The sequence below is a fragment of the Phaethon aethereus genome, assembly GCF_964289735.1.
Source record: "Phaethon aethereus genome assembly, chromosome: 10".
NCBI classification, from domain to species: Eukaryota; Metazoa; Chordata; class Aves; order Phaethontiformes; family Phaethontidae; genus Phaethon; species Phaethon aethereus.
In genome coordinates this window covers 16,553,679-16,570,749 of record NC_138586.1, presented here as the reverse complement: position 1 = coordinate 16,570,749, position 17,071 = coordinate 16,553,679, and the positions used below count along the sequence as shown (strand labels likewise).

The window sequence follows — 17,071 nt, the reverse complement described above, 5'->3', positions numbered from 1 at the left end:
GTTATAGCATATTCAGCATTAAGCACGTGAGTACAATCGTTTGCAAGAAGGAAACGATCACCTGTCTCCATCCCAGATAAGATGGATAACCAATTTTCTCTCTCTTCTTTGCTGGATCTGATTAAATGACTAGAGAAATCTTCAGAAAATAAAAATATCATTCTTGTTCTGTAAGGGCTGTACCAAGAAACAGATAGTTTGAAGTTTGGGGTTTTTTTGTAGCAAGTTAACCAAAACTACCAAATTGCAGCCATTCCAGAAATGCTGAAATCAACATCAATTTTTCCAGTCTCAGCTGGAAAAACACACTGGGGAACTAGTCACCAAAATGGTGACATTATGTCTTTTATTCAGTAGTTTAAGAGTTTGTTTACTCACCCAGTCAGAAAGTATGAGAGCACAATCCAACTCCTTCTGCCTAAATACGTATGAATCCACGCTCTGCCACCTCCCAGAACAACTTAACTACCAGGCTGTGAGATTTCCTGGGATGGTGCTTAGTCTTTTATTGACACTCTCTTTGCATGAACATATTTTCATCGTGAGACAGACTGGATTCTACTCTATAGTAGAGCAAGAGCCCTCAACATCTCAATCATTTGTCCTTTGACCCCCTTTTCTAAACTGTTTCATATATCACAGATTTCTTCTGCTAAAGCTTTTCAAGACCTCATTCAGGAATTTCCTCTTAGGTTCGCAGCCAAAGCACTCGTAAGGCTGTTAGACAGCATCGGTTTAAGGATTCTAGGTGAACACCTCAAAGAACTGCTTGGGTGAAAATGGGATTATCATCCCTGTTCCTCTGTAGGATAGAAATTGAAACAACTGATTTCCAGTGCTTTTTAAGTAGTCAAAATGTTAAGCTTTAACACCCCCCCACCCCCCAGCAATATTTAAAAATACCTTCATTTCTGAGAATAAAAATTGAATTCTGATTGTTCTTAACAAACCACCCCCCATCTCAGTTATACCTATGGTGTCTGCAGTCATTCCTCCTGCTCCTTTCATCACACAAGGTCCATTAACACACCAAGCCAGAATGAAGTCTCAGACAAAACCCACAGAGGGAACGAATACCATGTCCCGCTGCAGACACTTACAGCTCTCGCAGCATGTCTACCGAACTCCAGCTGGAAAGCTCTGACATGTTAACACATATGATTTCTAAATGGAAGTCACTCTGCACCAAGTGCTATGGTACCTTTTACTGAGGAAAAAAAGACAAATACATTATCTCAAAACTAATCAGAAAAGACTTGTTTTGTTCAGGAGTTTGTTTATTAAAAAGGTAGTATAAAACACAACCCCTTTAAGAAACAAAATTGAAGAGAAATCAAGGGATTCTCAGATGCTGCCACAGGTCTAGATATTACTCAAATATGGGTTTTTTTTATATGTTGGTTTCCTAAAGAATAAATGAAAATTATCAATTTAACTTACTGAAAGAAAATAACCTGTCAGAAAAATTCCACGTCAACTTACTGAAAAGTTTAATCTAACAATATACTTTCATATTACAGAATGAGCAAAAAAACAATTTGCTGCAAAAGACCTTATAATTCTATAAATATTTTACAGAACTTTTAGAGTATCCTGACAGTAAGACTTCAAGCCTTGTATAATAAGCACTAAAGTACACAAAGTCAAATCAACACAAGTACACAACTTACATAATTCATTTATCATACTGCAGTATGTTTCCTCAAATTCAGAAATAAAGTAAGAATTTAAAATCCAATTAAAATCTATAGGTACGGGCACTTTTTTTTTAAATTTGGTAAGGTTATACAGTTCAAGAATACAGGGTATGGATATCGATTTTACTGGAAAATTCAAAGGCAAGTTCGGATTTCTATGAAGCATCCAATACCTTTAACTTTTCTTAAGTGAATTAAGCTAAGTATTTGTAATTGTAAATAGATTAACCTTAACTGAATAATGTCTAGGACATGTTTTAGCTAAAATGCACTGCATTTAACATACTAACAATTTTAAGTGAATTGCAATCCTTATACAAAATGTAAGTTGTATGAGGGACTGAAATTCAATTAAAAAAAGTAATTAAAAAAAGTCAGCAGGAGAAACAGATAAACATTTTGATGCAAAATGAAACTAATTCTCTCTTTACAGCTGTATATGAACATTCGAGAACCTTCTACAACTTATGTGCCTTTTCTTTTAGGGCTCTGTTTCCAGATGTCTACCTTGGCCATGCTCCTCCAACCATGTAAGCTCTGATGAGTACTTCAACTTCGTACAATCACTTTGCCAGCAAACCACTAAATAGCATTTGTTTGTAAAGCAAACTACCAGTATATTGTGAAGCTAAGCAACTGATTTTCTATTGCATGGTGAAGTAAGAGATTATCTATGCCGAATTATGCTGAAGTATCAGTTAATACTCTTTCCCTGCTGTTATATTTAAGTGGCTTCACATCCATTTTGCTAAGCTGTGCCAGTTAGCAGAAACAGCTATTTCTCTAGTTCAAACCTGAGCAACAATGATTATCCGCAAATTGTTTCAACCTGCTGCTAGTTATTGTTTTCCTAATATACAGAGGGAAGGAGACAGCTTTTCTTAAAATTAACTTCTCACCAAAAGCCTAGGAATGAAGGAACATGCAGTATACTGGAACACTGGAATGGAACCTAAGAAAAATTAGAAACTGAACAAAAAGTTTGATTTTGTCACTTCTAATGAGCAAGACAAGTCATTAGAAAGCGCTTTTAATTAGAAATATAGTGAAAATTGCATTGGGGTTTTAACTTCTTACTAATTTATTTATGATGCTGCTCAGAAAAAAAAGTAAGTTTAAAAAGCAACTTGGCTCGTTCAGCTTCAGATTTGTTAACATTTGGTATTAAACATTACTGCTCTATACTACAAGATTTTCATAATCGTACTTCAAAATAGTAATTTTAACTTTTGTGAAAAATTTAATTTATGTTCAGATTAATTTATAAAAGTGTCCATCATTTAAAAAAGGAAAACATCAACAGAATTTGGTCTCAATGAAAATCCGCTGAAAAGAAAGTCACAGCTGCATTAACCTCTCCATAGACTATTAAATGCCTCAATAACTCGATGAATAGTTTATAAAAATATATTTTTACATTTTACGGGGGAATAGCAGAGGTAGGCAAAAGGAAAATATCAGTTTGAGTGTAATGCCACACTTCAGAACAATGTATTTGCATGGAAAAAAACAGCTTTTATTTTTTGAAGAATCCTAGTTAATAGGAAATCCAGTAAAGCATTTGGTCTCAGTCTTTGTCGGTGCTCTACTTCAGTGTGAAGTCTAGAGGAAAAGGTGAAAAGACTAACATCACGTTTCATTTTTGAAGCAAGCCAATCAAATCTGTACATCAATTGGAGAGAGGAAGGTTACTGCACACATAATGATTCTTTACTTTTCAAAGTCTTTTTTCAAACACTAACACTAACCTTATTTTTTACATCTGATATCATGATAAGGCTTCATAGAACTGTACAGTATTTATACATCCGTCAATAGTTTCCCTATATCAGTTGCAATTCCACTGTAAAACACGTGATTTAACTGTGTAGAGTGTTATATGACTAGACTTTCTCAAAAAAAAAAAAAAAAGGCTAACAAAACACAATAGTCTAACAGATCTAAAGGCTGGTGTCTAGAAGCTGGAAGAAAAAAAAAGGAGCACTGAAAGCAATACCCACCACAATAAATTACACTCTTCATGCCAAAACCTTCAGCCCTCAAAGGTCCGTGGTGCTTATTACCAATAAAAATAACTAAGGCAAAACCAACGCAACCCAGAGATGTAATCTGAATATGCCACTATGTGCAGCTACACACCAGGCAGTATTTCAGATTCCCTGAACTGTTCAAACACCTGTTTTGCTGAAACATACATTTCGCACACTTGTAAAGATGAGAAAATGGTCTTTCTTAGCTGGCCAGATTTACAGCTCTTTTTTACAATGCAACTCAAAATTGGCAATTTTTCTTGCCAGCTTATAATGAGCCCTCAGTCTTTTAACCCTGAATTCAAGTGTTGTAAGATCAGGTATTTTGTCACGAAAAAATATCATTTATAACCACAGTGGCAAATGTTAACTTAGATGCTCTGGTTGGCATAGCTACCCATACATATCAATTACATATTAAAAAAACCCCACAACAAAACAAACTTAAGAGTACCATACAGACTTCTGGAAAAAATAAAGATGGTAATCTCAGAGCACAAAGTTTGAAGATACCAATTTTCAGAGTATTTGGAAAGATAAGAATTAGCATCTATGGTTTCTTGCAATCCAATATGAATTAAAAAAATTCAAAAGATCGTCCTTACAAATGTGCACTAGCGACCATCCATATGAACAGTGTGCTATGAATTTAGCACCAACCTTTTAATTGTTTACTGCTTAAATCTGTAGTCTTCTATCCTTAGGTATTAACGTAATGGGATTCTAAATTAAGAACAACTATGCTCAAAAAGTGTCCCCCAAAGTTATTTTTGAAAGCCTGCCACTTAAGATACGTAACATTAGAATGTCTTCTAAATCCTTGCTTTTGGAAATATTTCTAAGAGGGCTAGTATTTGCTTTTTTCATATAAAAGAATATTATTTGAAAGAGTATTTTCAAGTATTCTAACTTTTGCACAACAAACTGTAGTTCAAGTTGCCAAAAGCCTTTAAATTTTATGAAATATGGGAAAACCTCTCCACTCTGAAGAACACATAAGGCTAAACTCAAATGTCAAAGCGAACTCACACTCATCATCTAACCTAGTTCAACGAAAACCTTTACTCTAGTATTAAAGCAAAAACTAAAACAAAGACAACACATCAATCAAAAGCCTATTTTGCATACCTACTACATACAGACCACAAGTTTAAAGATCAGTCTTATTTCATTATGGCCTAGAATGTGTGTGCTCATGCATTTCTAGTCTCCTTGACATAATTCCAGCCTCAACAGAAGATCTAAGCATCAACAGAAGATCTAAACAGAGGAAGAAAAAAAATAATTTACTGAATGCTGTGATTTAATAATCCATCTTGACTCAGTTTGCCTTAAGTTGGCTACGGCAGCCTTGTTTGTTTTCTACTTCCTCTAAGTTTGCGACTTGGTACTACTCTTATCATTTGCTACTTAATGCATAGCAACATATCCAATGCATTCACCCTATACGTATTACAGCATCTGTTCCACAAAATGATCCAAAGTACTCAGGACAAGAATCATTTTTAAGGATGAGATACTGAATTCCATGGGGTACAGGAAAATTAACAGTAAAATCCACAACCTTGTAATAGCTTTGCATTACTTAAGTTACATATAGTTACATAAACTTAAGGGTTCAAACATATTTCACACTTACATAATGAAACACTGACAAGCATAGTTAGAACAAAAGAAGTCTCATGAGTTTTACTGCATTCTTGGCAACTTGAGTTACTTTACCTGAACAGCCAATTAATACAAACTTTTAGAATCTCATTAAATACTGCTTTTAATGAAAACTTCAAAGCACACAGTTGATGACATTCTAATATGCGTATATTCATATGAACATTGTCTGCAGTCACCCTGAAGAAAGGGATAAACTCAAACATCACCCTAAAAATCATGCTTTCAGAAAGCATTAAAGATGTTATGTATCAGCTTCAACATCACTGCCTGCAAGGCTGCTGTCTGTAGATGGAGCACCATCTTCATTAATGCCCTCACCATTATTCTCCCTCTTATGGGCTTCATCATTTACATCCTTAGATGGGTCATTAACTTTTGAAGGTTGTCTGTCTTCAGGCTGTTTCACACTACTTGTTGCAGAATCTGAATCAGACGTAGGTTGCTGCTCCTTTGCATCAGGATCCTCTAAAAACGATCCCCACACCTTGAGCCTTTCTTCCCTTTCTCTTGCAGTCTCCTCCACCTATTAAAGATATGTTTATATGCATCATTACAAAGTCATACCTGTAAAAATGAGTATTTACACAGATAAAATGACACAAACATTTATATTGCAGTAGTATCTCAAGACTTCAGTAGGCCCTGTTGACTGAGAACTAATGATCTGTACATCCAGTGGCTAATCCCCTAAACTGACATCTCCAACACGAGATGAAATATAATGAAAATATATTGAAATATCATGAAATATTTGATTAAACAGGACCATGAAAGGCTACCTGATAATCCGTTACACCATCCCATGTTTCAGCACTGAGCTGACGGCCACCAAACCACCTTCCATTTAGAGTTAGCTTGCACAGATCAGCTTCTGTTGCTTCTTTAAATGACACAGAAGCCACGCCATCAGGGTGTCGCTGTAAGGAGAAACAACAATTCATTTAACGGTTTTCTGAGTAGTGTATTTATTCCAAGATCTTTTAGATTGTCTTACAAAAAAAATCCATCAGGATATAGCTGCGTCCTGATCATACACAATCATGTTTGAAAAAAATCAATTTGCAACTTTACACATTTGTTCTATTGGTACACATAACAGACTTTCTGAACACAGAAAACAATGTTTTGGCTAGTTTAGCTACAAATAAATGTATCTATAGATTTTTAAACTTGTGACCTATTCAAGTTGTTGGGAAGAGTTAGATTCAGCCTTTGCACAGGTTAAAGTAGATAGATACTTAGAAATTAATTTCTAAAATAGGTAATTTTTAAATAGTGGAAGACTAGGTCAAGTTTCTATGAAATAAACACACAAAACCAAGTAAACGTTCCACTGATACTTAAAGAATCCTAAAAGTTTTGCACATTTAAACATTTCATCAATTCTGCCAACACAACCTGTAAAAAATACCTACATCAAATATGAGAACCTTCTTTACTTGACCAAACTTTTCACATTCTGTCCGGAGATCTTCTCTGATCTCATTTAGCACCAAGGGATCCTCCTGCAATGTAATCACACAGATCAGATCAGACAGAAGCACTTACTTTTCAACTTTATTTTTGCTCAGTCACCAATGGAACACATCTGCCAATCTATTAAAAGTTCCTCAATTAAGTGTTGTTATGCTGCATTTTCAAAGCCACTTGGGAGTTGGCAGACAGTCCTTATTTGAATTTAATAAATGCTACTTTATTAATAAGGCTTTTGTGCTGGCTTCCTTATTCTAAACACAGTTAACTCTAGTCCTCTTTCCATCTCAAGAAGGAATATCGTCAGGATACATATTTTTTAAATAGGCCTTTTTCACTGTGTGTATCTTTGTCTTGCTTTTTGGAAATATTTTGGAAATTTTTTTTTAAACAGATGCTTGGCACAAGAAGAAAACCCTGTGCAAACAGTAAGTTTAATTTTGTTCTCATTTGCCTAGAATTTTGCTAAAATTCTTATAGCAGAAAGTTCAGACAATGTTAACTGTAACAGCACAATCTACATTAGCAAACTGCATCTTCCTACCTCAAAGTCCTTTGGGTGAAACATATTCCTGATAATAACGATGCGTTCATGTCGCATTCGAGTTGCGCCATCTTTCTTCTCAGGTCTCCAATCCAGCTGTCTAATGAAATGAAGCAACAGTAAGAAGATATTGTTGCGCCTCTCTTCAGTTTCTACAAGTATTTGTTGAAAAAAAATCATTAATTTGGCATCTCTTGCAATACTAAATCAACTAAAACATGTATTTTGACAGAAAGACTTAAGCTACTCTTCTGAAAAATGCAATCAACATCCAGTTTTGCCACTTCTACAAAGCAGCTGAGGTTTTAAGATACTTCTATGTTCACAGAGGGACTATAAATTATCTTAAGAATCATAGCACTTTCTTAAACACTGAAAAAATAATCTTAAATTCTTTTCTAATATCACCTCAGATACAGGAAACAGCTGCTACCAAGTAAAATAAAAATGTCAGTATTATACCATTTTTTCCTAACTTATTTTGTAAAAAAGGAGATCCACTATTCCCTTTGGTAAAATTTAACTGCTTTTATTTAAACAAACATGCAGTAACACCTTGAGTCTTACACAGGCATTGCGCCAAGATGTATTTTGTTCCACAGCATACAGAGCCACTGCCTCAAGCTATCAACATACTCAGGGCATATGTTCTATGACCTTGCCTTCTCACAAAAAATGTTGCTTCTGGTAGAAATGCCTACTTCATATCCTATTACAAAAAAAGGACACATTCACTTACAGTTCTAAATCTCAAAATCTTATACTGGGGGGGAATCTTGTTTAAGTTCCTTCTTGTATCTGTTACTTCAGCTGAAGAAAACCTGGATTCCTAATGAAGTTAGTAGCAAGTAAATTATGTTCAAGTCAAAAGGAACACCAACTGAAGTAAGTTTATTCACACAAACTGCTGTCAAATGGAAGTTCATTATTGTCATACTTCTCTCTCCACCCTGAAGACTTCCTATAGCAAGGACTGGCAATGCATCTCTGAGGCAGATACATTTCAAGCTGCTTTTATTTTTACTTGGTAAGATATCAAGTAGACTTTGTTCCTTTTAACTATGGCAAAATACTTTTGCATTACTATTTAAAATGTTTAGTGGAATGCTGCTTTCATAAAAATATTAAGAGTCCTATATACCTAAACTTTTTTCTTCTTTAATCCACATCATCTTGGTTCCAAAAGGCAAAAAAAAAAAAAAAAATTTAAGCGACAAAAGCAATGAATCTAGGTACAAATACAGAAATAGCATATCTTATACCAGAGAGGGAGGGGCCTGGGGACATCTGCAGAGACATTTTAATATTTGCTCCTATGGAAGTTAGCTGTTCGTTGCAAAGGGCAAGAGTTAAGTACGGTACAAACAATATGTGGACAGCCAGAGTGTTATTACCTTAACAAAAGTAAGCCTAGATATGGTGACAGGGCTTGCACATTCTCACACACAGAGAAAAAAATCTTTTTATCTCCCCAGAGTTGTAATATTTTCTTCTATAACTGAAAGGACCTTGGTTCCCTATGTATTATTTTACTGTGTCAATCACAAAGAAGTTACCACGTCAACATTTAATTTAGTTGTTCCTTCCCTCCAAAAGTGTATCATTTAAGCTATTTCACTGTCAGATAAAACTTCAATTTTTGCATAACTCTTAGCATTGCACTTGAAAGCAAGCAGCACCTTCCTAATAGTACTTAAAATTCAAGCAATGTTTTAGTGAAATAAAAAATACAAACTTCTGCTGCTGAGATAACTTCTTCTTGTAGTCTTTACATTTTTTCTTCTTTTTGCTTGCATCATACTCCCCCTTCAGTTGAAACTTTGCAACTTCAACATGTAATTTATAGCCTCTAATTTCTGCCTCATCCAGAAGTCTCAATGCAAGTTGAACCGATTCTCTCTATTTGAAGACAAAACAGAACACAAGCTTTAGAACACATGGCACAGTCAAATTATTCCAACAACATTTAATTAAGAATATTGTGCTAAGAATCAGTTCTTTGTCACTGAAAACCATAATGCCAGATCTCTTCCAAGCCTCTTGACACACAGTTGGCAACACTTCCTTTATCAAAACCCAGTATTTCTCCACCACTGTTATAGCAGATTAATGCTCCCAAAAGCAACTGCATACATTTCATTCAAATATGTCATAAAAACTAACCTGCAATGGTGAAGCAATCTGACGAACTTAAAAGCAAGAATAATTCAGGGGGCTGATTTTCTGTAAAGCTTGTATCACTTTTACAAGAGCAGCAGACATTGAGGCGCTTAAGTAATTTTTAACGTTCTCCTAGAAGTCCTTTAGAGTGGAAACTGTCTTTATACTCATCTACTAAACAGCCCTAACCACTAAAATTACAAAACTAGCATAGACTACAAGACAGTTGATTTAGTGCCACCTGGTGCTTCTTGCAGAATTAAAGCAGATTGCACTTGCAAGCACTAACTTTCCAAATGATTCACAAGTGAAACACATGAAGGAAATAATATTGCAGCCTAAACTTCTACAGATTAATATAGAATGCAAGAACAGTTCTGAACCTAACCAGTTCTCAACTAAAAGCTGTACATACAGCACTATAGTATGTTCCTTCCCATCTTGTTATTTCTGTATTCTTGGCCACACAGTGGCATATTTTTGAAGCAAAAGGTGAAGAGGTCCCCCATTTCACCCCATAATCACAGGCACCCAAGCCAAGAACATGTAGAGACATGTTCAGCAGGTATTATGGACATTTTCAGGGGAAAGTTGGGAGTTCATAAGAGAAAACAAATGAGGTGCACAACCAGGTTAAGTGGGCAGTGCTGGAATAGATTTTTAAAACAGACACCTAATGTTTAAGTCATACTTTAGATCTTTCAAGAATCTTCTGAACGTGATTCTGAAGCAGTGGCTACAAGTATCTTCAACGGGAAGGAAAACTGCATTTCAGTGCACCACTGACCTTTAGATAGCAACAGAGGCCATCTCCTTTAAGATTGCCTTCCTTATCTTTGTAAAGTTTGATTTTGTGTTCTTCTGTCTGAGGATCACGCATAATGATACCACATTTTGACATTACTTGTACAAATTCATCTTTTGTAATGTCTGGAGGTAAACCTGCAAAATAAATTAAAACGGACGGCTTGTGTATGTAATTTTTTTTTTTTTAAATCTCATTGGAATCTCACAGTGTTTCTTTAAATGAAAAATATCAAACTTAAGGACAAAATTTTACATACACAGTAAGAAACCACTGCCTTTGTGACCATATTTTTGCTATTACCTTTTAAACATTATTTCATACCAGTATTTTGAAAACCCTTTCCTTGTTAATAGGTGTAACATACATCAACATCTCTGTGCACCCTAAGAGCTTTAGCGCTATAAACAACACTGACATTGCAGTGGACACAATGGCCTATACAAACATAACTATCCTGCACAAGTTTTAAGTTCCACTGCACCTCTAGGGATCGGAGACAAGAAAACCCCCAACCTAGAAACTATGACTATTTTCCCCAACCACAAATTCAGCAAAAAAAGCAGCTGATAATATATGGAGTTTTCAAAGTCTGAACTTTGAATTGAGGACAAGGGCAAAAAAAGAAAATGGAAGAGAAAATTAAGTGAATATTCCATACGAAAATTTTTAAGAATGCAAATGTGTGCATTTCTCTGACTGCTCAGAACCACCAAATGCACCTTAAGATAATAAATGCACAGATAGTTATCTGAGCTTCTCAATTACTTGCTCACTCTATTCCCAGCATTTTTTTTTACTTACTGTTTCCTCCTTATCTAATAATTTAATTATGTATTTAGAAAATAAAAGAAGAACTGAAGATTAAAACATTCAGTGATATGTATAGTCAATGCACTATCTTATTATAAACTTCTTCTATCTTATTCCATAGGATATTGCAAAGATTGTTTCTCCTGCTTACTAAAAAAAAAAATATTAGTGACTTGGCTGACACAGCTCACAATGTCACATTTAAAAGATAAAAGCATGGAATATGTTCCTTATATTACCTTCCTACATCTGCAATTTAAAGGTCACAAAGACATTATGCAGTCAGGAACATAACATTAAGTAGCTTGCAAGAGGCAGGCTGAACAAGTAAGAAGTCAGTGAGACAAACAGCAGTCTCTTTTACCACCTTTAGGTCAAAATAGATAAATAAATGCTATTACTTACCAGTCACATAAACATTTGTGTTTCTGTCTTCTTCAACATGAAACCATCCTAAAAACAGGGTTTTAATTCAGTTATGCCAATATATTAGACATGGGAGCATACACTAATGTTCACATTCCATCAGATATCTAAGAATTTTTGCTTGCCCACAGGAAAAGCTCTGAGCACGCCTTAATTTGCTTTTTTCCACCTTGTATATGGACTTAGGAGGATACCTATGAAGTAGCATACAATTTTAAAACCATTCTGGAAATTTTCAGAACAGCCTCTATCTTTGCTGTACATGACAACACTGAACAATTGCCAGTTTCTACTCAGTACCATAAAGGTTGCAACCTACACAGAGGGAAACCCTTTGTCACATACCTGGCTCAAGCTTCCGTTTTTCTGCTTTTTGTTTTGGATCTGTTTGTTGTGCTCCTTTCTCATTTGCTGATGGTTGTGTTCCTGACGTCTTAGAACTTACTGGCTGCTTACTTTCCGTTGCTGTGCCAGCAGCAGATGAACTGTCTGTATCATCTGCATGGAATCCATAGTTGGCATGATATGTTGCCAGGAAATCTTCTGTTATCTGAAAAGAAATCAGGAAAATTAATCCAAAATTTCAAAGAATACAAATCTATGTTTGTAAGTGTTTTAATGTTAGTGATTTAGAAATTATCTTCATTGATAACGGTCATTTTCTAATCCGGCAACATAGGAAATAACAGTATTTTAAAACGGTCTAAACCATCTTTGTAAAGCCATACGCACAACAAAAACAATCAGTTCAGGCATTACCTGACCTAGACTAACATACTAATTCCATACACCACAAAGTTTTTACACAATCATTTCATTAGTTGTACCTTTTTTCAAGCAAAGCTTTCTGCTTTCAACATAAATTGGATTTGCCTGAAGGACAGAAACCAAGCGCTCCCGACCACACTGAAGAGATAAAGTGACACTGAAGGTAAGCCAACAACTTATCCACAGATGAATGACTGACATTTGCAGGCATCTGCCTTTTCATAGAAACATTTTCAGAGATTATATCTATTTGTGTTCATAGACAATAAATATTGCACTTTAAATGGAGACATTATCTTAACACATTCTTTATAAGGCTATACACTCTACTTTATAGCCTACTAATAGATAAACAATTAGCTTGCTCTTTTCCAGAAAGAGACTGTATTTGGATAAAATACAAGATTGGCTCATGTCTATCTTTAGAGACCAAAACAAAAAACCCTACAAATTACACCCAGTATTTCCAGCCAGGTACATTTCAATACTAGCTACTAGCAATAACATGCAAAGAGACAACACATCATAGCTGATTTTGCTAGCATCACTGCACTATGACATACTGTCTGAAGTTACACACTCTGAAATTATTTATACCCAAAGCTGAGCCTTAACCTTTGAAAATTCTATCTGACTGACGTGTGCTGCACTTGCTTCACCTGTATTTGAAAGGGAACAAAACTTAATGTCATTAAGCTATTGTAAGAGAGCGGCACAATGGTAGTAGTAAGTGTCAACACTAATGCAATCTCATACCTTCCATAGTGATTTGAAGCTTGATGTTTCAATGCAAAGCTTTTATTTTGACAAATCAAAAATGCAGAATTGATAGTAATAGGCTTGTAATGAATAACGCAAGATGCTGTGGAGCCCCATATAACTTAAAAGTTTAGCATGAAATAGTTCCTACAGTAAACAAGATTTGCAACACAGCTCGATCAGGAATGTAAGTGGCTGTTCCTACAGACATGACATAACACAATGTCAAGAGAAAGGAAGGGTAGAACCACTTTAGTGAAGAAGATTCTGTGTTCTAATCAGGTTCATTACATCTGACACTAGCAACCTTAGCAAATCCTTAGCTTCACAGTTGATGAAATCTACAGAATTAAGAAGCTTTTCCACTTTCTGGTGAACAATATTATTAATTTTCCTCAGAGAACCTAAAATTAGTGATTAAACCTGCAACAACTAGCCACCTTCCTGAAGCAGTATTATTTTGAATTTCAGAGGGAACCACATTCTCATGTAAAGCTAAATTTATTCTTATCAAATTACCTATCATGGACTATCAAACTCTACCAGTCAATAAAAATTTTTTTCCCCTATAATATGCTATCATCCTACCATATATACCATTACAACTACTACATCTTAGAAACGTGTTTTTGCAAGCATAAAGGAATTTACACAAGGAAAAAAGCTTTAATTGGAACTTATATCATACCATGCCTGCATGGAAAACAAATACACAATTTCTGACTTGGGACTCCAATCCAGTTCCAGTGGAAAATATCAGAGAGAGATCAGTTCTATCTCCATACCCACAGAGTTGTACAGTTTGGGGGAATTAAGCTTATAGGAAAAGAAATACAATACTACAGAACATGCTAGCATGTAATTAACTACTGGTCACACCAAAATAGAAAGGAATAGATTAACAAAATGAAGAACAGATACCCTACACTTACAGAAGACATCCAACGTCTATTTTTTCATGGCAAGTGATGAAGAACGGCAGATGAATTTGTGCTATGTCTGTGAAGGACTATAAAAAGTCAGTATCCATCAATATAGTGCCATTGAAAGAAAAAAATCATTAAAGAAAGTTGCAATAGGTTTTATTAAATACTTGACCATCTCCAGATTTTTCTGAGGAATGTTTATAGTTAATATCATTAACTTTTTCACCGCTTTGAAACATGCTTTAGTAGCTGTTCAGCAGACACCCTATTCCCAAAGTAGAGTAACAGTGCAATACTAGTCTGTAGATGATGATTACTTAGACCAGTCAGAATACTTTACTCTTTTCTCAGAGAACAGAGATAAGGAATTTTATTACTGCTCATGGAGAACAGAAAGAACTACAACTTCTGGCTCCTGTGGTCTCTTAAATCTATTTTGATAAAACATGCTGTTGAATATGAAGTAACCTAAGATATTACAATAGCTAGCTGGGTGATCCAGTACACATAGCACTTCACAAGGACTCTTCACCAACTTCTACTACACATCATACTGACCAATGAACTTTGCTGTTCCTATATAATCTGTCCAACCCTTAATGTTATCTCCTCTCCAAAATGGGAATTTGAGATACAAACGGCATTTAAGAAAGACCAATGCTCCTGAGAAGAGATAAATCTAAAAAAAAAAAAAAAAAAAAAAAAAAAAAGTGAGAAAGCGGGGAAGGGGGGAAGGAGAGAGGGAAGAACAACCCTTTTAGAAGCTACTGTGCTTCCTAGATATCCTAGATATAGCACTCCACAGAGAGTCAGGGATACCCAGTTCTCCACTGCTCCACTCTGAGCATCTGAATTTTTCACATGTTTTTACCCCTCTGTAAGCCATCTGCTACAGGGACACCTTACTAGGTTTACACACATATAAACTTGGTACTACAGGCTTCAAGTCTCACTCAGATTCTCTGAACTGCAATGAATTCAGAGCTACAAGTAAGAACTGGCACATTACGTTTGTCAAGTATATGCTATAAAATGTCCCGATGTTTGTAAATTAAGTAATTGCCCTTATTTATTACAGTAACAAAACTACTATTTCACTTGCAGATTGGTACATTGGCTCAACACATTAATCTATGTCCCCTCTCACACTGAAGAGCCACATTATTACAAGAAGTTCATTTTTTATACCTAACATATTTAATTAAAAATCCAAGACGAAAAACTGTGACATGTTTCCATCTTGTGGAATGCCTCTAAGCCAAACACGCTTAATTTTCAGATGCATTTCCAAGATGGAAGGAGAAAGGACATCTGTACATACACATAGTTTTCAGATAATAATAAAATAGAGGAATATACGACTCCATTTTCACCTAAAACCTTTTAGACTAGTTCACTTTTTCACTGCCAACAGAATGACAAAGATCACCACACCTACTGTGATAAAGAAACCTACAGATGTCAAAGGCAGTACCGATTCGTTAAGATCTGCAAATATAACTGTGACTTCACGCCAGGCCCCAGCAGTTCTACAGATTCACAGCCAAGACCCAACCTACAGCTCTTCACAACAAAAGAGCAGAATGCAGCCGGTAAGGTCACAGATGGAGACAACGCCAGCTGCCGCGGTTTTGCCTGTAAAGAAAAAAGTGTTTCAGTGCTACGGAGGCTTTGCGGCAGATATCTACTCGGCTGAACCCAGACAAGTCAGACACCTCCGTGGTAAAGAGACCCAACATCAACTGTTCTTCTTTCTCCCCCTTCCTCGGGGAAAACTTTCGCCATTCCACAGGGAATGAGCTGCCCCGCGGCGGCGTACGAGAGGAGGGAGCGGCATCCGGCGAGGCTCCCGCACCAGAGGGCCGCCGCCAGGCGAGGAGGCCGCTCCTCACAGCGGGCAGGGGGGCACCGAGCGGGCCCGGCCGCCCGCCCCCAGAGAGTGCTGAGGCTCCCCCCGCACCCACCTTGGGGAACCAGGCCTTCTTCTCCCGGTCCCACTCGTAGGCGGCCCCATCGGCCGGGTCCACGTAGGTGAAGGGGTCGGCCTCGGCCTCGGCCTCGCCCTCGGGCTCGGCCTCGTACTGCTGCTGGAGCTGCAGCTGCCGGTAGAACTCCTCGTTCCCGTCCTCACCGCTCATCCTGGCCTGTTCGGCAGGGGTGGGGAGAGACGCCCGCACCGGGCCTAGGCACCCGTGCCGCCGCCGCTAAGGCGCCCGCTCGCCCCGCCCCTCTCGGCGGTGGGGCCGGGGAGCGCGCGGGCACGCGCAGCCGGGAGCGGCGGGCGGGCGCGCGTAGACCCCTCCGCTTCACGCGTCCGGTGACTGTCCCAAGGCCCCGCAACGCGCAGGAGCGGAAGCGGTCCCCGCCCGCGCACGGGCCTTTTTTTCTCACTCCCGCCCCCATCCACGACGTAGCCACTGAGCCGCAGCCTGGCTGATCACGTGATGGGCGGCGAAGCCAATGGGATGGAGGCTGGGAAGAGGGATGGGCGCTTGTGGTCTCGCGGCAGGGGGTGGGGCTTGTTTTCCCGCCTCTGGGCGGGTCGAGGCCTACGGCGGTGGCGCAGCGAGGCTACGAGCTGCGGGCCCGGGGCGCTCGGGCTGGGCTAGGACAAAGACAGCCGGCCTCCTTGGTGCTGTAGACCGGTCTCGTCCCCTTCCTTCAGGCTGCATTTCTGTTTTGCCACAGGCAGGGCCTTGGCATGAGGGCAGCTGGCACTGAGGCCCTGGGTTTGAAGACCCTTCAGGGCCTACTGTGGGTGGGGAGCTATACCTAGATGGGCCTTGCATGAAGACTGTTGCAGTTTTACTTACATGATAAAATAAAAGCCTGCTGAGGGGCATGAAGCACTGAAAATACTTCCTCCTGCAATACTTTTCCCTATTGTGCCTTGGACAACACTGAACAGTCAAGGTGCTGCTGTCAGTTGAGGTGCTGTGCAGCTAGCTGGCCATCATTGTCACTGAGACAGAAAGTCTGGTTTCATACCAGGCTGGAAA

General features: G+C 37.8%; 1 protein-coding gene across 1 annotated transcript; it reads right to left on the bottom strand.

Annotated features, from left to right (window-relative positions):
* Positions 1 to 5,639: 5,639 nt before the first annotated feature.
* On the bottom strand, positions 5,640 to 16,210 carry HTATSF1 (HIV-1 Tat specific factor 1; the record flags this gene model as incomplete). Its single annotated transcript, XM_082004197.1, has 9 exons — positions 5,640 to 5,921; positions 6,178 to 6,315; positions 6,814 to 6,903; positions 7,416 to 7,511; positions 9,147 to 9,314; positions 10,363 to 10,517; positions 11,599 to 11,646; positions 11,965 to 12,169; positions 16,037 to 16,210. The coding sequence occupies 9 exons, from the start codon at positions 16,208 to 16,210 to the stop codon at positions 5,640 to 5,642; spliced, it is 1,356 nt and encodes a 451-aa protein (XP_081860323.1).
* Positions 16,211 to 17,071: the final 861 nt, after the last annotated feature.